This window comes from Botryllus schlosseri, chromosome 14 (assembly GCF_051294905.1).
Source record: "Botryllus schlosseri isolate E-star chromosome 14, Bs_hap1, whole genome shotgun sequence".
Taxonomy (NCBI): domain Eukaryota; kingdom Metazoa; phylum Chordata; class Ascidiacea; order Stolidobranchia; family Styelidae; genus Botryllus; species Botryllus schlosseri.
Window position 1 is genome coordinate 8,805,792 of NC_137249.1, and position 27,714 is coordinate 8,833,505.

Here is a 27,714-nt window from a genome sequence, read left to right on the forward strand (position 1 = left end):
TTATATATCATGGTGCGCAGTTGACATTTTATTGTGATAAATTTCGTTTCATAACTATATTATTCATATATAACACTATATACTGCAGACATCTCGTCTTTGTGAAAGAAACCCATCGGCATTGCAGATAAGCCACTGGTTGTTGTACATATCCAATCCATAACATGAATTCATCTACATCACCCGCGTATACTTCAAGATCACCTGAAATACCATGAAGTGTGTTAGTCATGTTCGCCAACGACAACAGCGCAATGATTTCTGACGTGAGTGCATTTATAGAACTCGGGTTGAAAATTTTACATGCTCGTGATCAGTATTCGAACCTGAGGGTTTGAAGTTTTGCTTTAGCACGACAGCCGACGTCACTCGGTAACTAAATTCGGAGACCCACGACAACCGCAGTCACTACGGACGGTCACAGCAGGGGATCAAAGTCAGGTATATACTCGGGTCCTCAATTTACGACATCGAAATCACAACTTTATTATTTTCCGAATGTTAACTATAGCAAATTCCTTCGGTTTCGGGAGGTTACGTGACTAATGATATTGTCGGTTAGGATACATGATATGCAGAAACGGCAGTGTGCCGGAATAGATTCACGTTCGTTTTCGCGATGAAAATGTTACACTTCACATTGTCACGATCCTTTCAGGGGTTTACTTGACATGTAGGCCTATCTGTTTCAATTTCATATACAAAATTTCTGTAACTTGATCCAGTAGTGGCCATAAGCGGCTAATTGGTTATACTAGCCTGCATGGTCTATACTTCTATACTCAACAGTGTACACCAGTGGTTCCCTTACTTTTTTGACATATCGTTCCCTTTAAAGACTAGAGGTCATCAGTAAGGTTATCTATTTCTTGTTTTCTGTTGAATTCAAATAGGCTATATCTACTTACTCAAGTAGTTTGCTTCTAGTATAGTAGTAGTATAGTACTACTATACTTTTTGTCACCCCCGTCTATCAAAATCACAAACTTTGGGAACCACTGATCTACATTCTATGCACTGCTAGCCAGCATGCATATATGAGGATCTCGCAAGAGTACAGTTTAGTTTGAAACGTCACGTAAAAGGTCGAGTCCACCCGATGAATTATCGCGTTTGGATGACTATCAAAGTAAACCTGGTTGATATTGTAAGGGCGTAATGCCCATTAAAGGGATTCGCATTATTGCAACTCTCGATGGGATGCAGCGAGGACGCATTGTCCGCGCATCATTTAAAAGTGCAAGTAATTCGCAGAAGATGTGATACGAAGTACAATCACCGTGAGGTTTCACAACAATATACACACCCCAATTCAAATGCAATTTAGATATGGCAAACCTACTTTTTATAATAGCATGCTGGTATTCCTTCCGGGATATAACTATCGTCGTAGCAGCATCCGAGGGTGACGCATATCTAAAATCATCGAGAAAGAATGTGTTATCAACAGCTTTTCGTGAGCTCGCGGCCAAATAAAATTACAGCATATCCGGTTACAGATCGTTTAGATACCCATGTATACATAATAACATTTCTCCTGTACCAGTACGTAATTATCCGAATCATATAGCCCAAGGCTCTGAGTGGGCTGAATATTGGCTGATATGATCGGTTCAACAAGTCTATCGTTCCAGAGCAACTGAAAAAATTTGACTGACATCCAGGTTAGCACTTTTATGATCCCCTGTTCATAGCGTTCAGGAACATCCAAGATACTATATAAATTCCCTTTCATAACTTAACCTGTCACAAGATTATAATCGCAAAAGCAAATAAATCACACCTCCCGCGGGACGTCGTTACCAACGCACTGCCGCTTCTCAGAATTTTCCACTACGCAAGTTCCCGTGCCGCCTGTAATTACAGTTGCGCTGGACGAACCGGAGGAGCTAGATGAGCCTACGGATGTAGATGAAACTCCGGATCCGGATTGACTTCCGGAGGTAGACGAACTAGAAACGGACGAAGAGCCAGTGTACGGACAAGGATCGCAAATGATTTCCCTTCTAAAATCTGTAATAAAATTTCGAAATCGCAAGATATCCTGGAAAAGCATAAGTACTTTTAAGCATCCATACCTCCAGACCCGCAATCGCCTTCGGATTTACCTCCAAGGCAAGTTCGGGTTGAAATCCGAACGCATCCAGGAGTACACGGGCCGAACGTACTCCATGATGACCAAATGCCACTACCTTGTGTTGTCTCTAAATACATATCACCCGGAAATTTGCACTCGGCAAACAATGAAAGAAAAGAAGAATACACGTACGACAAGGTACCGCATTGCAGGTTTCGACATCTCTATCGATCCCTGTACACTTTCCTCTCACACATTGTCGGTTTCTGTATCTGGTTCCGGAATTGCAGGTCTGACTACAAGCCTCCCACTGAGACCAGGATGCCCAAACTCCAGCTGTAAGTTACAGAAGATGGAGTCAGAATATAATAAATAACGTTCCCAGAAAGCCTCTACAACTTGGGGCAATAAATTAGATTGGAATATGCACCAGAAATACTGTCCAATATTTGCTCTAAACAATATTGGCGTGAGACAGTGTCAATGCAACCATCCAACATTCAGGGAATATCACACATGCTGGTCAAGTGCCAGATCCGGTGTACCAAACATGGACCCATAAGACCTCCAAACTCAATTCCGTGCAAGTGGGATAATGTGCGTTGCCGAGATGAAAATTCGGAAGAGCAGTTGAAATTTCCCAGAGCAGGGGCAGTCTACATGGCGCAACGTTGTGAATGCATATGGCGATTTTTTAATTTCATTTTTATAAATTTTTTCTTTATATATTTAATAGCTCGATGGTATCGGCCATATATGCAAAACTTGGGAACATTATACCATAATTGGAAATGCCTATTACGCCCTATTTCATACTACTACTGCTCTACTCTATATTATACCCTATTCTCATCAACATTTAAAGCAGTGGTTCTTAACCTTTACATAAATATGGAACACTTACGCCTATCTGCAAGCCTCCGTGGAACCCCTAATTTTCGTTGAGTCATAAAACAAAAACCTACCACAACACATCCAACTGCACAGTGAACATCTAATACATTACTTTAGCTAGATTTACTGGTGCGCAAAACGAACTGCGCATTAACAGCGTGTTAAACGGATAAAAGCATTGAAAATTAATTTTCACACGAAACGATAACATTATAATGAATATCTATAGCAAATCAGAGTGATCAGATCAGATACCAGTGGCCTACAGCTATGCGAGGCTTCACCTGGGAAATCGTCATGGTATTGTTCGCTCGTATTGCTCAATTACAAATGAGTTTATAAATATACCGGATTGAATTGGCGTTTCCGAAGGTCGGGATTTTGATTTCGAGCCCACCCACCCCTGCGTGCGCCACTGATGCACCCGACGTGCCACCAAAACAGTTACCTGTAGCTAATGATGGCCAAGACGGGCGTGTCATGGGCGTGTGTCTTGACGTCCAAACAACCCCTGAGACTGGCTCAGGGAACCATTGGAACCCCAATTAAGAGTGATTGAGGCCAACTGCAAGGCTGTTACGGACTTGCTCGTGTTTTAGAACCACTGTACTTATCGTTATACTGCGATGTACATTGTACAAGTACAATCGCCCGACCCTTGAATTACCCTATTTTCTCGTCACACTTTGATTTGATTTTTGGAATGAGCTTAATTATACATGAACAAATCAATCCTTATTGGGGACCATAGCACTATACTTACGGCAAGCCGGTCGCGTGCAAGTGCCGCGAAGGACAAAATCGGATTCCTGATAGTTGACACACGCACTGTCCGGAGCTTTCACACCGCTGCTCGTTACGCACGATCTTCTGCGCGTGATAGTTCCGGTACCACAAGAAGAGGTGCAGCGACTCCACGATTCCCAATCACCCAAGCCAACTGTAAATAGATATGAGTAATTGAATATAAAGATATAGTTTCGCCATTTTCGCAGTCTTAAGCTGTACAATGGGGCTGTTCAAAAATAACATATTTTTTTTAGATTCCAGTCATTCAGTGATTAAATTGTCAGGTTACCCTAAAAAACGCTGCTCACCAAATTTGGTTCAATTCCAACAAGTATAGGGCTCCGCGGATCCAATTGAAAATTTTAATTTAAACAAGAAAATTGAAAAAAAATCAAATTATTCTGTCAACCCCATAAAACTGTTAAGCTGTCTTTAGAGACGATGCAAAACAAATTTGACTCAATTCCAACTAGTAGAAGCGGAGTTATTGGAGTTTTACGTTGATAATTCTCGGATTATCCACCAATCAAGGAAAAAAGAAAATCGAGAAATCCGGAATCCAGAGAAAAAGTTATTTTTGAACAGCCCCACTGTACAAGTTATTGTGGTAACGACTTCCAGTACACATTTATTCGGTACCGCGTTGGAACTATCATGTCGAGCGAACAGACAACTTTGTTACTGGTTTAAGGAGAATCGAAAGTAAGAGAATATAGCCGAAGGCGGCGAAGCGAACAAGATGATGTGGACTACAATTTCTTTGACGGGAATAAAACCTACACGTGTATTTCGGCATTGCGATGGAATTACATCTTGGACGTAGTCAAATACTCTTGATAAGCGAACGGGCTAATTTACATTGTTTTTGCTGTGCACAATAATGCACAACTTCGGATAAATCATTTTCACAGACAAATTACTAAGAAAGACTGTACGAGTAGGAATGGGATTATCATAGCCTTAACGAAGGCACTCTTATTCTCTCTAGCCGATATCCAGATATTTAAATTCGTATCCCCTCTTCCGTTGTAGGGTGTGGTACGTTTGTAACTGTGTAGTGTATAGGGATGGTGTGAACCTCTGAATGGTTCGGGTTCGTGTGAACGTGAACCTTTTTTGGTTCTGTGTGAAGTGTGAACGCGAACGTGAACCTCATGACGTCACGTGACGTCATATGGCTAATTTCAATGAAGAGATACATATTACTGTACACGATACCCATATCGACGACTCGGGGCACATAATTCCGCAATGCTGCAGTATACATACGGACTTTTAAATGTCGCCAAATGTATCAACTGGAGCAATCAGATGATACAATAATCCCATAAAATCAATATCTTCCGCCGCTTTGCCTACAATTTCAACGAGGAATTGCAAGGAAATATAAGCTTACGCCTTAACGGTCTGGGCCAGACCGGACAATGTATTCGGCGTCTGGGTGTTGATACGTTGATATTGAGCATAGTGTGCTACGGGTTTACCTCATGAGCAAGCTATACAGCGGTAGCCAGCACCCCAATCGCACGGATATTTTTTATGATAGAATAAACATATGAAATAGAGATGGACCCCGCACGCTTGCTAGATTCTTAACATCATTCAACGATATCAATTTCATTGATTGAATAAGCATCATTCGCTCCCGCCCTACATGTAGCGTATTTCGCTCTTGATGTTGCGTGATTGCGGCTCACAGCAGAGAGTCACTAAATATTCGCAAACCGAAAGCTGGATATTTCGAGCAAACTTTACTAACAAAGCAGGTAAAATTTTTGAGATTGCCAAGGTGCATGCTCGTTTAGTGTTGATTCTTTTATGCTGTCAGCGCCATACATAAAGTGGTTCACAGTTGAAATGCAATAAATTTCAACCAAAGATGTTATAATCACATGAAAATTGTAATATATGAAAAAGGTTCACAGTGCAAAACCTACCAAGGTTCGTTTGTGAACGTGAACCTCTAAATTTCCGAGGTTCACGCACAGAACGCAAACGTGAACCTCACGTTCACGCCATCCCTTCAACTAAGATTAGAATTCTTAAAAATATTTGTGCTCATTTGGCAGGATTCCGATTGTAACGATTGGCGAAAAGAACGTGGATATTTCTTTGTCAAGGGAAATGTGAATACGCAAACTGTATGATCTTGATTGGCTAACACATCATTCAAACTGTGCAGTGTGCATGTGCATAACAACACCTAAATTACGAGAGCAATAGATTGGCCGCTTTGAAAAGAATGAATAGAGAAGCCCAGTATACGTCTTTAGTTGTGTGTTGTGACATTTACCCTCGAGGAAGCCTAAAGCCTATAGTAACTATATGATACGCCGAGGCCTACTGTACAATGTACGGAAATGTAGGCTTTGGGTAGATTTTTAACGATTCCGGTACACATGCACATGTACGTACATATTGTACAAGCTACAATGCATTCATTGAAAAAGAAACAATGAATTCAACGCGAATTTCGTTGAACAGCCGGCCTCTTTGATCCTTACGGATAGGAAATATGACAAACGCTGCCGTAATACTAGTAGGCCATGATATTCCAGGAACTTCTCTGCAAAATCCACATGTTTGCTTTAATGCCTCTGTCTTATGACTTGGAATATATGCTCCAAACACATCAATATTAATAGATCGCTACGATGCCGTGGTGACCCCTTTGCGAACCATACGTTAAGAACCCAAACGGGGAATCGTGCGTTACAGTAGCTTGCAAATGTGTGTGCCTGTTATGATGGCATTTACTGCTGTCTTAAGGCCTCGGGCTAATCGAACCGTTATTTCGGAAATATGATGATCATTGAGAGAAATCAAACGATAAGACAATTTGACATCATTTGTCCTGCATGTCGCTGGCTCAGACGTGCTGAGCTGATGCAATCCAGACTGCCACTACAGTACACCGGTTTTGGAACCAGACTTTTGATTACGTAATAATTGGCCAATTGGTCAAAGTTACTGGAAAACAGGGCCGGCCAACCCGTGGCCCGCGGGCCACATTTGGCCCGCGAGACGGTTTTGAGTGGCCCGCGAGGTAAATTCCGAAATTTCTAATGTTATGAAAAATGGAATGCACACAGATTGTGAACTTGTGAGGCGAACCAGGCAACACTTGAGATGTGATAACTAAAATATCAGTTCCCACGCATTGGCAGATCTATGAACCAGTCACATATTGGTAGATCTTCGTACCCTACAATGAAGCAGAATAATTTGCGATTGATTTATCAAAAGTAAATACTTGCTACACGCTTCGCGCAACATGTTGTCACTCTATTTCTTGCTTTTAATATTGTTGCCCTTTTGTGAAAATAGAAGAACGCATAATGTATCAGATTGAATCTAACTATATTCACGATTACGAGACAAAGTGTCGTTCGAGTTATGCGACTATGCGTTTGCACTCGCAGAAAGACCGTCGACTATGGAACCTATCTAGGTACAAAATGATTGACGTATGTTGGTCGAAACTTCCGATATCGATATGTCCAGACGCCGATAGCCCAGTCCTTGCAAACTGAGCCCAGCGATATACAGCAGGCCCGCAATATAGTCAGGTGACAATATTATTGACCTGTGAACTTCAAAAAATTTTCGCGCTCCGCGCAGCTAGTGGCCCGCGCAACAGGTCGTCAATCGAATGTGGCCCTTTGGCTGAAAAGGTTGGCCAGCCCTGCTGTAAAAGCTACGATTAGTGGTTCGTCGTAACGTAGGTCAAACAAGTTTATACAATTGTGTTGCAACGAATAAAGTTAGAGAGCCACCACACTTTAATTTCCTATTACGTATATTTGAATTATTAAGTAACAATGATTTACGATTTTCATCCGCACTGCAATTTTTTTATCCGCACAAGCGCGTACCATCCCAGAGGTTGAAAGGACTGTTCTACTACTTACAACAGAGTCCCCCACTGCACTGTCGGGTTTGTGAAGTTCCTAGTTTCCTAGGATCAGGGCAAGCGCTGGCGCTGGAGGGCGCCGAAGCTCCGGGCGTACCAAGGCATCTCCTTGTTCTAGTCTGCTGTCCAGTACCGCAGGACGCCGTGCAAGCCGAGTATTGAGTCCAAGATGTCCAGGAATCTACAAGAGAGCAATGTTTTCCATGCAATACAAAGGTGGTTAAAGTAATCAGCAGTGCTACTCAAACATAAATAGAAATAACACCGTGAATTTCTAATCAATTACAATTAGAAGTGAAAAGTTTAAAAACAGCCAAAGCTAATTCAAGTGGGAGTACAAAATGAAAATTCGGAAAATTACTCGAGTAACTAGTTTCACAAAGTAGATTTGGTGTGGGGTCACGTACTTTTTATCAGTTAACCGGAGGTGGGTACTTTCAAAATTGCATGATATATCTTCGCGACTAATGAAAAATTACTGATGACCCCACAAATAGGTACAACCAACGAAAATATATTCAGTTACCCTTACACAAGAAGCTATATATCACGCAGTTCTTATGATGACGTCACTCATAAAAGTGTTGCAAAGTTATTCGGTACTGACCCCTTCTGATCCAATCCCAGACAATACTTTTTTCGATGTAGGCCTACTCTTTGTAATTTTGCTTATTCTATTGCGATGAAACTGAAAAATACTCACAGCAAGGCCTCATTGTGCAAGGTTGCTCAATGGAGTATCCCAATTTTCCGGGATCCGGACACTGCGTAACGGCGGGAGCGTCCTTGCCATCGCGCGTGGCACACCGTCTGGTTCTCTTTGCTACGCCGGTGCCACATGTAACGGAGCAACTTGACTGGGACCACGATTGCCACGAATCTATGAATTAAAACAAGTAGACGTCTCAACTGGAAACAATGTCACGGCTTACTTCTATCGATCATCTATACTTACAACAAGGCGCTAGTCTGCAAGCTCGAGTCTGCAACGCTCCAAGGCCGGAAGGATCTGGACAGGCACGGACATCAGGGGCCACTGCGCCGCCGTCACCAATACAGGCTCTTGTTCTGCGCGACTGACCATCTCCGCAAGTGGCGGAGCAAGCCGTAAATTGAGTCCAACTGCTCCAATTGTCTTGAAATTTAAAAGGAAACATATGATGTATAAGAGAGGTTACCAACACACGGCACGTGGCCAGCGAGGTCATGTTTTGTGGCCCGCGAACTGATTTGAGATACCGGAAGAATTCTTAGTAGATCATTTTCAAATGCCAAAATTGATTTGAGTTTAAAAATATTATTGTTGTTAATATTCAAAATAAGTTCTCCTCCTGTGCCGAATATCAATAATCCTCACTAGCTGATACCGCTTCGGCGATGGTAATAGCACGGAGGAAGAATTAGCTGATATGAATGGGGAATGTGGGCATGGTCAATATTGCCTTCTCGTGCAATGGCCCGACACGGCCAAGACCAAGACGCTTAGAAAACGACTTGAGGTTTCGCCACAAGACCCAGTTTTAAAGAAGAGTGGGTTTTCCTGCAAATACCGTATATAGCTAACCCCGATATCTATTCTTTAGAGTCGCTTAAAAATGTTGTCGGGTGCGCCGCTCATATAGTTTAAAAAGATGTTGAAAGTGGTAATCATAATATTTTTGTTATATCTGTATTTTTTTTTAAATATATTCATTTCTTTTGAGGTAACTAGGCCAGTCGTCCATGTTGGACAGCACAACATTGTACTTACGTGAAATTATTTGAAAAAACGTGGTTGTTAAAATGCGTGGCCTATTTTGTCGCGATATTGAATTCATACGCCCTCGGCCTCTGCGAAATTTGAAAAGTGGCCCGTGACCCGTTTTGAGTTGGCGAACCCTGATGTATACACTATTTTGCTCTCACTGCTGGCGTCGAGACTCGTGAAATACGATTCTTGCAACAGTCGCACTTAGGTAGTGTAACGAGGACGTACCATGTTATTTAGAAGTATCAGTGACCAATGTATGTTCATTAGATTAATGTGGATTCTTTTTGCTTTGATGTATTTGTAGAGCTTCTTGGAGGTACAGAACTTCAATATACAATTGATTAGTATATTCATATTGAAATGTACCCGAATATTTTCGGCTGACACGCGTCAGGGGTAATCGTCAGCAACTAGTAGAGAATTGGAAAGAGCATTGTATATCAACAATCGTATCACAAAATATGATGTCACCAGCATGAAATTTCGAATGAGAGAGCGTTCAATGTACTATTTTTAGGTGGTACACGAACTCCTTTTGTTGACATAGTTTTGGTTGGTGTATTTTGATAAAAGTCGACTCCAAGGCACACAAATGGAAGTGTGAACGGCACATCCCAACGACGCGAAATCTGTCGTCTCGATAATTACTCGCACAAATCGGATTATCTAACAGATGTATGCCGATGGCAGAATTAATGGCCTTTGATCGGTCAGCATCAAGCTTGAGCGAATGAGTTAAGGGTGAGCTTTTCACTGAGCGTGATGCACGTGTTCTGATAAATCTGGGGACATGTGCCCAGATGTATGACCCATCAAAACTCTGTCAGCAAAGGAGTTCGTGTACCACCTAAAAATAGTACATTGAACGCTCTATCATTCGAAAGTTCATGCTGGTTACGTCATATTTTGTGATACGATTGTTGATATACAATGTTCTTTCCAATTCTCTACTAGTTGCTGACGATTACCCCTGACGAGTGTCAGCCGAAAATATTCGGGTTCATTTCAATATGAATATACCATTCAACTGATGTATTTGTATGCGATACGACCTATGTCACGATGGTGATGATTTTGTGATGACGATAATGTCTTTTCTTGTGTTATGACATATTTGATTTCATTGAGACTGACAAGGTCTTATCAATAAACGCATACTAAACTTACAGCAAGGCCCACGATTGCAGGGTCGTTCTTCTAAGGTAGATCCAGCGATGGTAGAGCATGCAGCAGGGGACGCAGACTGCCCGTTTGAAAGGCAGCCCCTAACTCTCGTCTCTCTTCCTGGACCACACGCAGAGCAACCTTGCCATGGTCCCCATGCATTCCACGATACTGCAGTAGAATTATCCGATTGAAACATGATATATTTCACACGCTTGCAGCTATGGTGGTGTTTGAAATCGAATGTATTTTAAGACACAGGTGTTTAAAATAGGGACTTTTTGTTTTATTAGCCATGACAACCTAAGAAAATAGCATATATAATTTCGATATCTGGTTCAATTGTGTGCATGCACAAGACATATAGAATGTTCAAAAGTTATCCTATAATTGTATTAAAGAAAAAAATTCACGTGATAAAGTCACTAAAATGATTCCATCATGCACGCCAAAGGCCAAACTGAAATGCATTAAACAGCAATTACTAAACTTTTATGGTGGCGAGATCGCGTAGAGGTATAATCCACAGCTGCAACACCAATGGGTTGAGGGTTCGTGTCCGACCGAGGTCGACTCCAGAATTCCTACCTAAGTGTTGGAGGTTTATCTAGGCTCCTCCTCGCCATATCATCCGTGTAAGCAGTGTCTTACAAAAGCCTAGAAGTGGGTCGTGCTACAAGTCGGCAGTTACGGAATAAAAATGAAGATATTGACCTGGCGTCAACGAGCATAGTCGTCGACAAACACCATGAATACCGCAAGCAAACAAACATACAATACTTTCGTGCATTATCGTCAATGTTATCCAAAAACACTAAACAAGTCATTTTGCGTCGACCGAATTTGCAAAATCAAAGCGGAATGTGTATTCAAAGTGTGTCATATTCATAATTTTTCTCAAATCGCAGAACCTTGGTCGGCCGATTGGTTCGAAAGAAAATGATCACTATGCATTTCGCAAAACATACTGATGCCGATTGCTTATAGGACAAAACTAACGATCCTTATCAGATGTACAAATGTACATCACTGATTAGAAACCAAGCGAAGCAACGCGAGCGGATAAAAACGTGACCTTGTTATAGAGACGTCGATTTCGGCACGCACGCTGAGAAACAAAATCGTCTATCGCAATTTGACGACCAAATATACGTTCTCGAAATAAAATTGCATTGGCCTCGATAAGCGGCGCATGCCGTGTTCAAAATGCTTTTTTAACCGAAGTGTATTATTGTTTATGCCTGCGAATCGGAATGAATTCCTGTCTGTAATCGTTACTCCGATAATAATGCTTTGCGAACGTAAATCGGGAAATGCAGCAATGCAGCTAAAATTAGCAGATAATTGCAGCGTTGCGAGCTACTAAATGCGAAGAGACAAACTCATTGTGTTGTCCGTAACGGATAATTACTGACTGGCTGCGTGTTTTCTCCTTTGTAATCATCATTCAAATTCAAATTTTTAAGCATGCGTTTGAACTAGAACCTTCAATATTCAAATATATTGATCGCGGTCGGACAGACTAGTAAAGTAGTTTAACTTTTGAACAATCGCACTGTTTCAAAATTCGATTTATTAATTCGACTGTATGACCTGGTATTAATGTAATGAATGTAGGACCGGTATTAAAACGACACATGAGTGGTTTAATGCTGTACGTACACATTAGTGGAATGTAGTAAATTGCGTTCTAGTGCGGCTATGACACCATCGATACGGAGGGATTGTGACGTCACATAATCCGCATACTATCACAAAATGACGAATCGGCACCTATGTATTCCACGATACTGCCAGTATAATTATCCGATTGAGACACAATAGACCCGGCACGCTTGCTCTTAACCTATACTAATCACTTACGGCAGGTCGAGGACCTTTTTTGTACGAATAGTCATATTGGCCCTATGTTTTTCATTTCAACTTTCAAAGAGCCATACATGTCAATCAAGTGTTGCGTCACAATTGGAATACGTGACATCATGGTAGCACCATTTCGAACTCACTATTAGAACTGGGCACAATGATTCGAGTACTCGAATCTGAACCGAGTATTAATTTTAATGATTCGAATCGAGTAATAAATGACGATTTTTTCGAGTACTGAAATTATACGCTCTTCGCCACTGAAAGTTAATTTATCAATGAGAATTATAGTTTCGATACTATTTTCCACTTTGAAAGCATTGAAACCTCGATTGGCCGTGTCGCAGCATACGAAACTCTATAGTACAAAGCTACAAACGTTACTGGAAATAGCACATTTCCGAAGTCATGAGCATCCCAAAACATTGTCGTCGAAAAAATACCAAAGTATCTTCAATGTGATGGATAACAGATATTATATTCATTGTGGTCGCATAAAAGGTACATATTTAAACTTTGACATATTGCATTCTGTTATGACGTCATACTGAGCGATACTCGATTACTTGACTCGAAGCATAATTACGTGATTCGGAATCGAATCACTAAGGTACTCGATTTTGCCCAGCCCTACTCACTATACATGGGATTCGTCGTGTGCGCCACATTTTCTCTGTAAAAACTCGTACTAATCATGCTGGCTGCCTTATTTAAGCGCGAAACTTGAGTTACGAGAACTTAGGTTCGTCGTGATGCTCCTATTAAATGCGAGAACCCATGATCACATACGTAGGTGAAGCCAAACATGGTCACTACAGCAGTATATATGCCTACCCATCTGTAAGCTGTGATACATTAGTGACGTCGGGTCAGGGGAGGCAAGTGAGGCAGTACCTCACCTGTCGTCAGGATGAGTGAACGAAAATTGTGAAACCTTCAATTAGTATTTTCTATTTTCTATCGATGTTCATGAATGACAAGATTTTTAAGATTTTTCTCCCAAAATCACACAATTAGTATATTTATTGCTCGGAAATAAAGCGCGAAAGGAGAGGTAAGGCACACACGGGCCAAGCCTCACCATTGATAACGCAATTCATCGTAAATAGCTTATAATTTATTATAACTAATATTAATCGAATCTGACTGTCGCAATGATTCCGAAAATCTAAATACTGATCGAATTCTTAATTCTCAAAGTATTCGACGGTAAGACAGAACGTTGTGCTGCACGCCACATTTTATCGCCGGTACTGGATAGTTATGACATTGTTTGTAATTCGAGTTTGTAATTGTGAATGTAACGTCCATGTCAGTTCATTTCGCGCCGTAGATCAGGAAGATCATGTGTATTTGAAAACTGCGTTGTCGTATGGACGTCTTCGTGTCTGCTATTCTCTTTGATCAATCAACGTATCACACAATCCAAGATTTCGAGTCGGGTACATCGAATTCGCGAGTGATATTGCTCGCCGGCGCGTCGGTAACTTAAATTTGACGATTTTGAAAAGAGGGGTCCGAGCCCCTAGACCAGAAAACGGCATTGCCTTTACCTCTCAAAGACATGTTTATATTGTTTGTACTGTCACGAGAATAATTATTCTGGCCGTGATAAAAATTTACTAACAAGTTGCTGCAATATCGATCAATTCAGTACAAAAATAAATATTTTCAAAGAGCCATATTTTATACCCAAAAGAGCCATAGGTTCCCGACCACTGAGTCACGCTAATCTGCGAGTCTTCGAATGAACCCAAATTTTCGCTGAGTCATAAAATTGAATAGTATATCCATAAAAATAAAAATCTACCACACACATTATTATTAATTGCTGGCGCGCCAAATGAACTGTGCATCGACAGAGTGTTAAGAGAACGACAGAGTGTTAAGAGAACAAAACCAATAAAATATAATTTCCGCATAAAAGGAAAACATTATATTATATTCATTGCAAATCTGCTGCTCCGTTTCAGATACTAGTTCAGAAATGCGAGGCTTCACCTTGGAAAGTATCTTGGTATCGTTCGGTCAAAACGCAAGCGTGATAACAAGTGCTTGATTACAAATGAACTTATAAATATTGGATATAGAATTGGCATATTGCACATAGCCTGAAACCACGACATTCACAATTCGGCTAATGCTGTTCGCGCCTGACAGCCTGCAGCCAATGATGGCGTGTCATCACTAATTGTAATCATATTTTATCAGTTTTGTGTTCCTTGACCTCCTGTAGAACTCCTGGTGTTCCGTTAAAAACCGGTTATGAACCACTGAGCTCGGAGAATGTTTGAAGTGAAATCCATTTAAACACAAGTGTGTTTGAACCAGGACTTTTTTAGTCATGGCCACGAACATTGAACATCTCTATTTACAATATTCGGCTCATTTTATGCGTGCGTCAGACATAGAATGCTCAAAAGTTGTACCGTGCTTGTTTTCAATAAGCTTTTTAGCGTGATAAAATCTGCGTAGACTGATCTGCAGCAGCAATTGTTTGTCTTTCATACATTACCTTCGATATGGTATGCTTCAAAAGATAAATGATATGATAGTTAGCCTACCGCAAGGTGCTCGCTGACAAGTTTCCTCAAATACAGCTCCCTCGCCAGAATTCGGGCACAAATCGTTCGCCGCCGGATTTCCGCTGCCGTCTCGGCACACGCGAGTTCGCCTCGAGACGCCGACCCCGCAAGATACCGAACAGGTAGCTTGCGACCACGCACTCCAAGAATCTGTCGAACAGTTTTTCAATCGCAATTTCAGGTATGGGCTACCATATATCTGACGATTCGGGATAGTTGGACTTACAACAGGGCTGAGCGAAGCATCGTCTCGATTCAGATAATGCTCCACCTAAAGCTCCACAAGTGGAACCCGCCGAAAGGGTGGTTGGTGAACCATCAGCCAAACATGGCCTTACTCTGAACTGTGATCCTTCCCCACATGGAGCACTGCAGGGGCCCCAGGGAGCCCACACACCAAATGAATCTGTCATGGAAAGTAACTAATCAACTGACAAGGTCATAGCAATAAACGTGTCCTAAACTTACAGCAAGGTCCACGATTGCAGGGTCGTTCTTCAATGGAAGATCCAGCGATTGCAGCGCACACATCAGGTGGCGAAGGCTGTCCGTTTGAAAGACAGCCTCGTACTCTCGACTCTGTTCCTGGGCCACACGTAGAGCAACCTAGCCATGGTCCCCATGCATCCCACGATACTACAGCAGGATTATCAGATTCAAACATAATAGATCTGACACGTTTGTAGCTAGGGTGGTGTTAGCAGTGAAATCGGGAACTTGTAGGCCTATAAAACGTGGTTTGATTTGATTTCTTAGCCATGACCACATATCTATAAAATGAACACTTATAATTAAATGAGAGGGATAGAGAGAGAGAGAGAGAGAGAGAGAGAGGAGACAGAGAGACAGAGACAGAGAGAGACAGAGACAGACAGAGAGAGAGACAGACAGAGAGAGAGAGTACTTGAGTAGATTTTTGCGTCACTAATTCTACTTCTACTTGAGTAGCTTTCGTGACTACTTTGACCACCTCTGACCCTAGTACCAGACACCTGCGTGTTAGCAAAATTGCTCAGGTTCGTGTTCAATGACGGTCAATAGGGAATACGATATGTATTGATGCCAATAGAAATTGGTGCATTAAAAACAGCAGTCACTATACGACACCAATGGAAGTTTGTTCGGCCATAGTTCTGCCTATCTTATATGTGCCAGAGGTAGACCTATATCTGGGCTCCTCTGCGCTAACCTCACTGTCATTGCAGTGTATGAAAAAAAGCCCAGAGTGAAGGTGAGCCGAGCCAAAAGTCGGCGGTAGAGACGAAGATACGGGCTCGTGAAAAACGAGAGAGACCGATGGTGAAATAGTGCGAGTATGAAAGGTCGCCCTCAAGATTACGAAAGGCCAAGACAATGAGCATTACACATATTACTGTCGTTACGCACATGATCGTAATAGGCGACAATCGTTACTGTTGTGTCAATAAAACAAAGAAGACTCACAACAAGGTTCTCGTTGACAGGGTTCCTCGAATACCGCGCCTCCTTCGGTATTAGGACATGAAGTGTTGGCCACTGTTTCTCCATTGATACCGAGACACGATCGTACTCTTCGTGAAAGTCCAGATCCGCAGGTTACTGAGCAACTCGGCGCCGACCACTCTCCCCAACTATCTGTCAAGAGAAATGATGCGGATATTTCAAATACCAATGCAGTCACGCGTGTGAATGGAGAGCTCAACTCACAACAAACTCGGACGATGCAACGTCTTGCCTCAGACAGAAGACCACCCAACGCTCCGCAATTTTGGCCAGGCTGAAGTGCGTAGGGCGATCCATCGCCTAGACATTGTCTTGTTCTGAACTGCGATCCCTCTCCACACGGAGCGCTGCAGATGCCCCATGTTGTCCACGTTCCAAAAGAAACTGTAATGTAGGTTCTTGTATACTAGCTATTCAGTATTCAGTATCTCTAACCCTATAATATCAATTATGGCACTCTATTTACGGTAGGTTCAAGGTTATACACACTCGTTTCGCAGAGGTGATCAGTAAGTCAAAATTTTGTTGCAGTGAAATCCGAGGAAAGCTGCACTTATTTTTCACAAAAGTTGCAGTAAAAAGTTGCATTTCTGGACTCGTTCCTTGTAATTATTATGGTATAAGATACTCGAATCGATTTGTAACCAAGGCACTGTAGCAAAACTCGGTGTTGGCGATTTCAACAAAATCAATAGCCTGAAACAATTGACCCAGTGAAAATATAATTTTCGGCGATCTAGCCTGAATGTACGTCAAATCATAAAGGACCTCAAATTTATACAACAGTCAACAACAACAGCGATCAATTTACTTATAGTGCCAAATATTTCCACTAAGAAGTTGGTTGCATGAAAAAAACTTGCAATAAGTTGCATGACAAATCGAAAAAGATGCAAAAATTACATGAAAAAATGAAGAAAAGTTGCAAAACGTTGCAATATAAGATTCATCCGAACAGCTTAAAACACCATACTTCATAACTTCTGAGTATCTAGGAAGCTGCCGGACGCTGTCAAAAAAGTTGCAAAAGTTGCAAAAACTTGCCCTGGTGATCAGTAACGAAGTACTTCTATTTCTCGGTGTACGCATGTTTTGTTAGGGCCTAGTTATATAATCTTCAAATCTTTAATCGGTTAAATAGTATCATTTGTGCAGTTTGCATACTCATCGCCTTGCAGCAACGTTCACTCTGAGTTTACCTTGTAAGCATATAACCAATGGTTATTAACCAATAACCATACATCAGTTTGACAAATTGCTATAGTGTTGACAATGTCGACATGTACGATTGAAAAAAGGTTCAATCCAAGCTGGGTGGTGCTTACTGCTTACCGTTGTACGAACCAGCTGTATATGTTGAAGACCAGAAATGTGCCAGAACGGTGTTTTTTTTAATCAAATCAGCACATCTCATATCCACCGTCTGCGCGACTACGAACGCCATTGATGATGATAGTTACAGGTTTTGATGAAATAATGATCGAGCAAAGAGATTAGAATTTCTACCGCCAATAAGGATATCACATCACCCTTATTCCTTGTCGAGTTTATGCCATGTAGTCAATAGTCTTTTTATAAAGTAAACGATTATATATGCAAAACTACCGATTGCGATTACGTTGTATTTTTTCAAATCAAATTGATTACGATAACGTGAATAGGCAGTAATGGTCGTAATTTATTACGATTACGAATAACAATTACCCCAACCAACTACAACCAAATATCATCACAATTTTCCAAAATGTATTCTCCGATGTTACTGCATCATCTCAATTGTTTAAATGAATGTAGCGCTGTTATTGAATATGTGTTAAACTCAATTTTAAGGAAGCAAAATATATGTAATCCTAAATAATTGTGATTACTTTTTCCATGTAGTCGTAATCGACTAGTGCGGTGGATATTGCCGTAATCGTAATCGCGCGTTTCAGAAGTAATCGTATTCCCAATCATTACATTTACACATTAATCACCCCGTGTCTGGTGTCAGTAAGATCCACCTTGTTATATCAAAAGTCAACCTCCGATGGACTATCTAAACGCAGGCGAAGTCTAATTTTTAAAACTATTTTTCAGGCCATCGTATATTTCTATTTCTAAAGTATTTTTTTAAAGTTTTGTTGTTTTTTAGAAGTCACTTATACCTTCTACTTGTAAATAAATAGAAATTTTCGCTATTACTTCAACTTATATTTTAGTAGAAAGGCCGACTATTCTGATCACCTATGCCGTTTCGCTTCATGCGGAATGCATTTTAACAAACCCATAGCGTATACTTACAGCATGGTCCTGCCCGACAAGGCTCTTCAAATTCAGCACCACCGTCTGAGAGAGGACAAAGGGTAGGCGACGCAGGATTGCCGCTACCATCTCGACATACTCGAACTCTCTTAGCAGTGCCCGTGCCGCACGTTACCGAGCAAGACGCTTGAGACCACGAGCCCCAACTGTCTGCAGACATGACAAGGATTTCGGTTCAACTTCCACTCGCCGAATTCGTACCTTATCGATTTCAAAAACTTACAGCATGGCCCCTGGTTGCAAACTCTGAACTGTGACAGAGGGCCGGTTAATGAACCGCAAGTTTGAATAGCGAGAATACTGATAGGTGACCCATCAGCGAGACACGGGCGAGTCCTACTTTGGCTTCCTTCGCCGCATTGGGCGTTGCATTGTCCCCAGAAACCCCATTCTCCGAACGAATCTGCAGGACATTTTCCAAAGTGTCATGGAGACAATATAAATATGGATTCAAATTGGGGCACTGCACTGTAAATATTATGTTGTAAATGTTTTGTGTCATATTAAGGATAAATGCATGGGGATTTTTGTGGCAGCAACTATTTTCCTCAGAAAGCCAACGTATTCAATCCGCAGGTTGAAGATTTACGCGAGTATATTTTACACTTTCGCTTATCTTTGTGGTAGCATCATCGTTCCGGCTTGTAACGGCACCGGTAATAAGCTCCACCTATACCTGGCTGAACAATGAGCGTCGGAACCGTACGACGTAGGCCTACGCGTTACTGGAACTAGACTGTCGTGGTCAGTTCATTCATAATATCGTCTGACAGGTATATCAAATTTCCTGCTTGATCGCGTCGTGAAAATGCGTGTAAGAACCCAGGGTTATGACACCACAAATACAAGCTAGGCTGGAAAATAACACACGCAACAATCCTTTACCTGCAGTTTGAATACGGTGGCTTTGTGAGGAAAATGGTTGCTGCCAAATATTTGTTTCACACTTGTATCTTTAATTTGAGGCCACGTCATAATTAGAGCACAATGCCTATTTAAACGACTTACAGCAAGGTCCTGCGTTACAACCGCGCTCTTCAATTGCAGAGCCGGTGAGGGAGGTACAAGTAGCGGCCGGAACCTGTTGGCCATTTGAGACACATGATCGGGATCTCCTGTCTCTACCGGGACCACATGTTGCTGAACATCCTTGCCATAGTCCCCAGGAACCCCAGGACTCTGGGTATAAACAAAATCAATTGACATTTGCTGGTAATAAATATAAAAGTGGAATCAAAACGTTAAATACAGTTAAAACACTGTATGTTCGTTCACAAGTCGCACACTCGACACAATCTGATATATTGAAGGCCCCCAAACCATATCCTCTAATGCTCATACTACAACATACATATATGTATAAAATATTGACACATATACGGATGTAATATTCAGCATTCCGAATAGCGAACCAATTTGCTATCGCAGTCAACACGTACAATTTCATATTCGTCTACTATATACTGTCCCATTACAAATATAAAGTAATGATAATTATAGAATTTCATCACGAATTCTCCACGTCGTCAACATGCTATTCCGTGCTTATCGCACATCAAAACACATTTCGAAGGTGGCCAAAATCTTAGAATCCGGTGCCAAGTCAAAATTCACTTAGATGAATCCAATCATTATAGGAATAGGGTAGATGAAAGATGACACATAATACAACAAAGGGCAACAACAAAAAATGTTATTTTTTCGCTGTTGTTGTTGTTGTGTTTTTCGACTGCTACACGGTCATTTACAACAGCTGTAGGTGAATCTGGTCAAGGGGGCTGAATGAGGATCAAAATGCATGCCGTTACTAATATTTTTGAGAAAAATTCAGCTATGAATTTGACATTTTCTTCGCGTGTCGCGTGACTAGAGAACATGCATACGGTGCCTCTTTCTAATAAAATAATTTGACACCCCAGTATTGTAGTCGTGAACGGGGGTCTGGTTGATCACTCTATGGGGGGTCAACGATCAACTTTTATGGAGGATGACGGAGTGCTGTTTGGGTCCTCAGCACATGAAATCATTTATCAGATACTCACGGCACGGTGGTCCGTAACAATACTGCGTTTCTGTTGCCTGTCCTCCTTGAGTACCACACCCGACACTGCTGCTGCTTGGCAGATTGTTTTGTAAGCAAACTCGAGATCTTGTGTAAGTTCCTTGGCCACAAGCAGACGAACACGCTCCAAACTCTCCCCACAATGCCCAAGCATCTATTGGAGTACAGTTTTCCGTGATATTCTCAATGCGTACGCGTTGTTTCATCTATTCGATCATTTTGTGTCGGAACAATGGGATCACGAGTCTATATATCTAACGGATCAATCACCGTAATATAATAGGAGGTGGTCAGTAGCGAAGTATGTCTACTATTTCTGAGTAATCAAGCCCAAGTAGGTTTTGCCTATTTGCACTGTTTATTCAACTGGCTATTACTTTAGATAATTTCCACTTCTTCTCAAAGCAAGACTATGTAGGATTATGTTAAGTAGGCAGTAGTTTTGTAAGATGTCTGCGTCCATTTTTTGGGCGGATTGGTCGCGAAAACTGGGCGAAATAGCCCCTGCATCAAGATCTCAAAATCGTTACTTGTAGCCTACTTGTAAATGAGTATAAATTGACTGCATGACTTCTATACTTCCTAGTGAGTGCTAACGCGGACTCTGAGTATACTTATAATACCCCATCGTTTGCGACCGTAGATGATCGGAACAGAGGAGCAGTATTCATATGCAATATCACGATACATTCGTACACGTCAAACTCCATCTAAGCATTAGCCTATATTTTTCAAACTTACATGTAACGCAAGGCTGTTCATTACAAGCCTGACTATCTATTCCATTGCCGGGACAATTTCCGGGTGCTGGACACGGTCTCGATCTCACACGTGTACCGCCTCCGCATTCTTCAGTGCAAGCGGAGTATGCACCCCACGAACCCCATGTACCTAGACGGCGAGAAAAGATTCTAATTTGAAACCGAATAAATATAATATGCCTAGTTGCCTACACCTAAATAACATTCAATAAACAACCGATTGTGACTATAAGACGAGAATCGGACAGGATAAATACATGAACGCGAGGTAAAATAACTTCCGCATTTCCGTTTGCTGCTCAAATAGCCTAAGTGACATCACAATCGAAATCCTTCTACGATATTCGAAATTATGCTTGCCGAACGAGTCTATATCCCTCACATTGATATTTGATACAATAAATACAGAGGAGATTAGGACAGAAGTTATTTTTTCTTTTCCAACTAATCAATTAGTTTGGCCCTACTTGTAGTACTTACTCAAGTAAATCTGATTCCCCACTACTTCTACTTTTATATGGTTTCGTGGCGCACCAGGGCGCCCAGTTAGAGTGACGGTGACATATTCTATTGCAAGATTTTCCTTTGCATCACGTGACGCGATCGAATTCCTGTTTGGAAATGTAAACCTTCTGTGAGCTGCACTATTTTTCCTCGTACCTGAGTATAATTCCACGTCACTATTTCCACTTCAACCTGAGTAACTATGTTTACTAATTTGGTCACCAAACAGAAAAATAAAACGATTTACCACATATCTTGCAGGTTATATAGTAGCATAAAGCCACAATCCACGCAGCATAGTGAAATATACATTTCATAGATTTGACTGGTTGCGTTACTAACCGATCACAATCACCGCACTGGTAAGTGTACTCGTACTCACGCTCAGGCTACATTTGTCACGCACGTGACCTCAAACGGGTCCTACGTTCTACCAATAGTTCAGTCGTAAACTCGAATTACGACATCACAGAGGTCTCAATAGTTTGTAGGACGGTAGATGAAGATTAACTTTCAGGTGGAGACAATCAGTGCGCTCAGAGCCTGATGCCAGATAGTCGACATCGACCATCTGGAAGTTTAGTGAGCGTGCTAATTGGTTTTCACGGTTAGGCGTGCTGCCACATTAACAATATTGAGTTGTTCTTGTTAAGTTTTTTAAGCAGATTACGATCATCTCTTTATACCCTCGCATCTCCACACAGGTTCTTTGGGTACTAATTTTGTTGAGTCTGCGTACCATTGCGATGCTGTTTTCTCTGCCCTCGTTGCTATAAGACCAAGTACAGGAGTAATGCTGCGGGGAATTGAAGGAGACTTACGATGCGCGCTCTCTACTGATGTGTTCTATGTATAATATCCATACATCTACGCAAATCGCGTTTAGTTAAAGGGGCACTGCGCTCTAAAAATGATGTGGTCTCAAATTGAAGGTAAAAACGAACAAAAATGTTTGGCCGCAGCCATTTCCTTCAGAACGCCACCGTAATGGAGCTGCAATTTATTGAAATTTCTATAAGACCAGCCGCCGTGGCTGCTTAACCCGTTACATGGCACGATGTCTTCATCGTCGCACTTGCTCGACGCGATAAGGCAGTCACGCAGATAACGAAACTTAGACACATTTCCTTCATAACATCGGCTGACAACTATCTAAAATTCGTTCTCTGCGTGACTGCCTAATCGCGTCGAGCAAGTGCGACGGTGAAGATATCGTGTCATGTAACGGGTTAAGCAGCCGCGGCAGCTGGTCTTGTAGAAATTTCAATAAATTGCAGCTCCATTACGGTGGCGTTCTGAAGGAAATAGCTGCGGCCAAACATTTTTGTTCGTTTTTACCTTCAATTTGAGACCACATCATTTTTAGAGCGCAGTGCCCCTTTAAGTCTTAATGTAATGTCGCGTCGAGGGAATGTAGTTTCGATACATTCTTCCCACGGCAGCGGCAACATCCCGGTTGATCGGCATCCAAAACATGTTGCACAAAGTCACTAATGTTCGTTGATACGAAATCTCCGTGAGTTAGTGATCGACCGGTGGTATCGTCAGTTGTCACAAGCGATATGAGCGATATGATATAGTCATATGCTCAAGATGATATAAGCGATATGAAATAGTCATGCTCAAGATCTATTGTGAATGACACGTGGGATACGTTTTTTCAGCTTTCCGGGTCATTATGATTGCTATGACGTCATAACGTGGCAGTCGAATACTCCGAATACTCATCCAGGTCGGGGGTGGCCAACCTGCGGCCGTAGAAGGACCTTTGTGCGGCCGTGGACCTGGACATGTAATTCAATTAGTATGTGTTGGCGGCCGTCGACATGTAATTTGAATTTAGGAATTGGCTTTAGATTTCTTGGTAGATTTCAACTGATCTTGAAATTTTCTTCGCGCTGCGCGCGATTCAATTTGACTTCATATTTGGATTCTAAGATATAGTAGCGCCCTTTCCAATCAACGCCCACAGTACAGATTCGAACCGCAGAGCAAAATGATGCGCCCTAAACTCGCAATCGTGTGCTCTTCACTATACCGACAATTCTGATGGGAGGTCACGAAATAACGGTATGCAGTAAAGTGACTAATAACAGTTGGCCCAACCCGAAGACGCATCATCATTTATAACTTGTCCCAAGTTTTGGAAAACACCCCCTCCATCAACTTCACCAGTGAATCTGATCACATGGGCTAAGAAAGGATAAATGTTTGATAGTAATATATAAAACTATTAATATTATTGACGAAATTCATAAGTGAAACTAAAAAATATTTCGCGCTTCGCACGACCATGAACAATTGAACACTGAACAGTCTCGTCACATGGCCACGCAGACGCCAATCGCGACTTTGGCGGTACGTATAGTAAGCCTAATGATTAAATAGCTTCGTCCGGAGTTCACTGGATATTGCCATAGACACTTTATCATGGGTATTTGGCGTCCAGCTAGTTCATTACGACCATGCTCTGGAATGCGGCCGTAGGCTACATCAGTAGCCTAAATGCGGCCGTGAATTGTAAAAAGGTTGGCCACCCCTGATCCAGGTAGTCGAGTTTGCCCTGCCATAACTGTCATTATTCGGTCATTTGCGATAGGCCTACACATCTTTAACACATCACATCATATCGCTTTATTCGTTATTTATTTTTAGACTACAAAACATGTTCATTGTTCACAAAAGCCGTAACAAGCACGAGAACATCTTTGCATAATAACATTTTAAGGAAAGAGCTGACTTGTACCGTTTGTATATATGACATTGTTAAACATGTGAAACTGTCGAATTTCACAGTAAATAACACAGTTTCTCTTATCACCGCCTCAGCATCAGTAGCAGGCGATTATCGCCAAGTTAAGGAATTCTTAACAAGTAGGCTGCCGAAAATCAGTTTAAACACGAACTGAGGTTCGTATACAAGCAGGTACTATCTATTTTTTATCAAGATATAATCCAATGGTATCCTCGATGCGGTGGAATTGGATTTCTGTACATCTCGCATATTAAAACATTAATAGCCTGCTTCAAGTTTAGTCTGCTTCTGGTAACCGTTACGGCTTGAAAATTTTACAATCGTCCAATATGAATTGTAAGCTGAAACATGTTTTTATTTTACGGCATTCAATACTTACCGACGCACGCTTGCACGAAACAGCTCCTTGTTTCAGATCCTCTGCCTGCGCAATTTCTCGACCCAATGCAAACTCTCGTTCTCGTTTCGCTACCTTGGCCGCACGTCGCAGTGCAGATACTGTACGCGCTCCACTGACCCCAGAAAGCATTCACTATAAACGGGGTGTTGAAAATTCTTGAATTTGTGCAAAGTGAAATGTTAACAGTTGGATTCAGTTCCATTACCCCGCGTATTTTAATTATATTGTATGCCCTATTTATATGCATTACACTTGAAAATCGATCGTGCATGTTCATTGTTCATAGTTCAATAATTGTTTATTATTCAAGTTCCCGGCGAGCGTGAGAACATGTGGAGAAACAAGCAGTAAAACCGTCCAACTCTATGCTCTATTCTCGACCCTGACGCAAATGGTGCCTATTCTCTACATGTTCATAGCGCTGGCTATAGTAGACAATACGGAAGGCATGGATCCGTCATTGCCGGCTCATTTATTCTTCCCAAGCATTGCTGCCCAGAAGTATCAATGGCTAGGCTTGTATCGTATTAATTGCCCGCATTGAACACTATTTGAATGTCGGAGTCAAAATTTATCATATTTAAGCACGGGCACGTCGCCAGAAGGCACTATTGTAAGTGTTGAAGCTGCATTTTGAACTTACCGGTTTGTATTTCAGTTATTATCACGGCGTTACGTCATCGCCGCACGCATGATATTATTTCTATATCATATAGTCATTTCAAGTCTATATAGTATTCATGATGCAACTCAAAATTAGCAACTGCTCCGTTTTGAAGTCACTTGAGCGCGTTTCTGCCTTGCGGCCTGTACTAAGATATTACCTTGACATGGCTCTACGTTACAAGATTGCGTCTGAGCACCTCCTCCAGCTGGACAATTTCCACTAGCACACGGTCGTAATCGAGACTGGGTACCACCTCCACAAGGAGCTGAGCATTGTCCCCATCCACCCCAAACTCCCCATACATATTGCGCTGTCAATTCGACATACATAAGTCGACTCGCTCTCTGCACATGCGGTTTTCGTAAAATTCCTACCTACGCACGCTTGAGTGTTACATTGCCTGGTGTCAGTTCCACCGACGGAAGGACATGATCCAACTGCGCAACCTCGCGATCGGCTTTGGAATCCACCACCACACGGGGCACTGCATGCACCCCAGTCGGTCCAAATCCCCCACTGAGGCGTGACTGTAAAGGTAAAGTCTAATTTCAGGCATCGAAAACAAATCAATACTTTGTCGCAATTACCTGTACATGGCTGTATATTGCAAGAGCGACTTTCGGTCAGACTGTTTGCGGGACATTGACTACCCCCTAAGCAGGCGCGTGCTCTAGTTTGACTGCCACCTCCGCATAGCCTGCTGCAAGTTCCCCAAGCCTGCCAGACCCCGTAGCTTGGCTGGTTCACGCATGGCTGCAACTGACAGCCCTAGAATACACGACATTGATTGTGCAATCATAAAAGGTTATATACCTTGAACCAAGTCATTCCTCACCATTCCTTCAATGAGATATCCAAAGCATCCATCTTGCCTTTGATAAAAGTTGGCGGAAGCTTGTCGGATTGCAGGGGTCGGGTTAGCACTTGCTGGAACTTGGAAATTTGTGGTACCACTATCACCAAATTACATTGATGATTACATACGCATCACATGATTTGATACATCAGGCATATCTGTCTTACCCAGTGGCGACTGTTCTAAGAATGAAGCATATTCTTTGGCGCCTTCGAACACCTATTCCACAAGTACCCTCACAGCTGCCCCAGAGTCCCCAGTTACCCCATCTAGCAGGTACTCCTTCATATTGTTCAAGTGCCCATAGCTGACCTGAGGGTACAATGAATGTGATGGTATTCGAAAACTATATTAGACATCAATTGGTGACATACCTGATCCTCCCAACTGACCTACTGCCAATTGAGCTACAGTTGCCGGTTGGGTTGGTGCTGGCTGGTTATTTTGAGCAGTAACTGTGGTTGCAACCAATACAGCTGTGAGGGTTATGATTCCAAACCCAATCGACATATTGTCGCTCGACAGCTATTCTCTGTTACAATAGACCTGAATAGTATAGAAAAGTATATCGATTAAATACCCGTCACATCATGTACACATAAGCACGGGCGTAGCCAGAATAAATATTATTATTATTATATTCTTTATCCACAGTAAAACTGCAACCTGCCCCCCCCCCCATCCCCCAAGGAAAAGGGCGAGATCGAAGTAAACTTGAAAGATTTCAGCAACCTAATTGCTATTCCTGTGTAATACGTGGAAAAGTTAGATTACAGAATTGTCGCAGATGAAGAATTGACAAGGGTTGCAGTGGTAAAGATGATTGAAAATGAAGAATCGAAATTACTGAAATTATATTGTGACTTTTATCGTTATTATTAATTT

General features: G+C 41.8%; 1 protein-coding gene and 1 long non-coding RNA gene across 2 annotated transcripts; one reads left to right on the plus strand and one right to left on the minus strand.

The window, feature by feature from the left end:
* LOC145456120 (A disintegrin and metalloproteinase with thrombospondin motifs gon-1-like) lies at nucleotides 1-27,404 on the minus strand. The gene is made up of 27 exons (XM_080334179.1): nucleotides 27,204-27,404; nucleotides 26,997-27,141; nucleotides 26,809-26,926; nucleotides 26,561-26,741; nucleotides 26,348-26,500; nucleotides 26,131-26,283; nucleotides 25,286-25,438; nucleotides 21,628-21,777; nucleotides 20,867-21,040; nucleotides 19,833-20,003; nucleotides 19,048-19,227; nucleotides 18,804-18,974; nucleotides 16,725-16,904; nucleotides 16,482-16,652; nucleotides 15,507-15,674; nucleotides 15,265-15,444; nucleotides 15,018-15,188; nucleotides 10,591-10,758; nucleotides 8,629-8,808; nucleotides 8,377-8,553; nucleotides 7,672-7,854; nucleotides 3,735-3,911; nucleotides 2,270-2,413; nucleotides 2,079-2,204; nucleotides 1,784-2,013; nucleotides 1,343-1,416; nucleotides 1-204 (listed from the first exon to the last, which is right to left on the minus strand). Exons 1-27 carry the CDS (start codon nucleotides 27,337-27,339, stop codon nucleotides 201-203), a joined length of 4,218 nt encoding a protein of 1,405 aa, XP_080190305.1. The 5' UTR covers nucleotides 27,340-27,404; the 3' UTR covers nucleotides 1-200.
* LOC145456122 (uncharacterized) lies at nucleotides 127-2,042 on the plus strand. The gene is made up of 2 exons (XR_013920504.1): nucleotides 127-266; nucleotides 341-2,042. It is a non-coding gene; the product is annotated as an uncharacterized LOC145456122 (long non-coding RNA).
* Nucleotides 27,405-27,714: the final 310 nt, after the last annotated feature.

Bases quoted from the DNA above. Each gene is read 5' to 3' on its own strand.
- LOC145456120 (XM_080334179.1), bottom strand. From the start codon at position 27,339: ATGTCGATTGGGTTTGGAATCATAACCCTCACAGCTGTATTGGTTGCA. The intron at 26,501-26,560 runs GTAATTGCGACA...TTACCTTTACAG, and splicing joins CAATATACAGCCATGTACAG to TCACGCCTCAGTGGGGGATT. The intron at 16,653-16,724 runs GTGAGTTGAGCT...TTCTCTTGACAG, and splicing joins TTGCATCGTCCGAGTTTGTT to ATAGTTGGGGAGAGTGGTCG.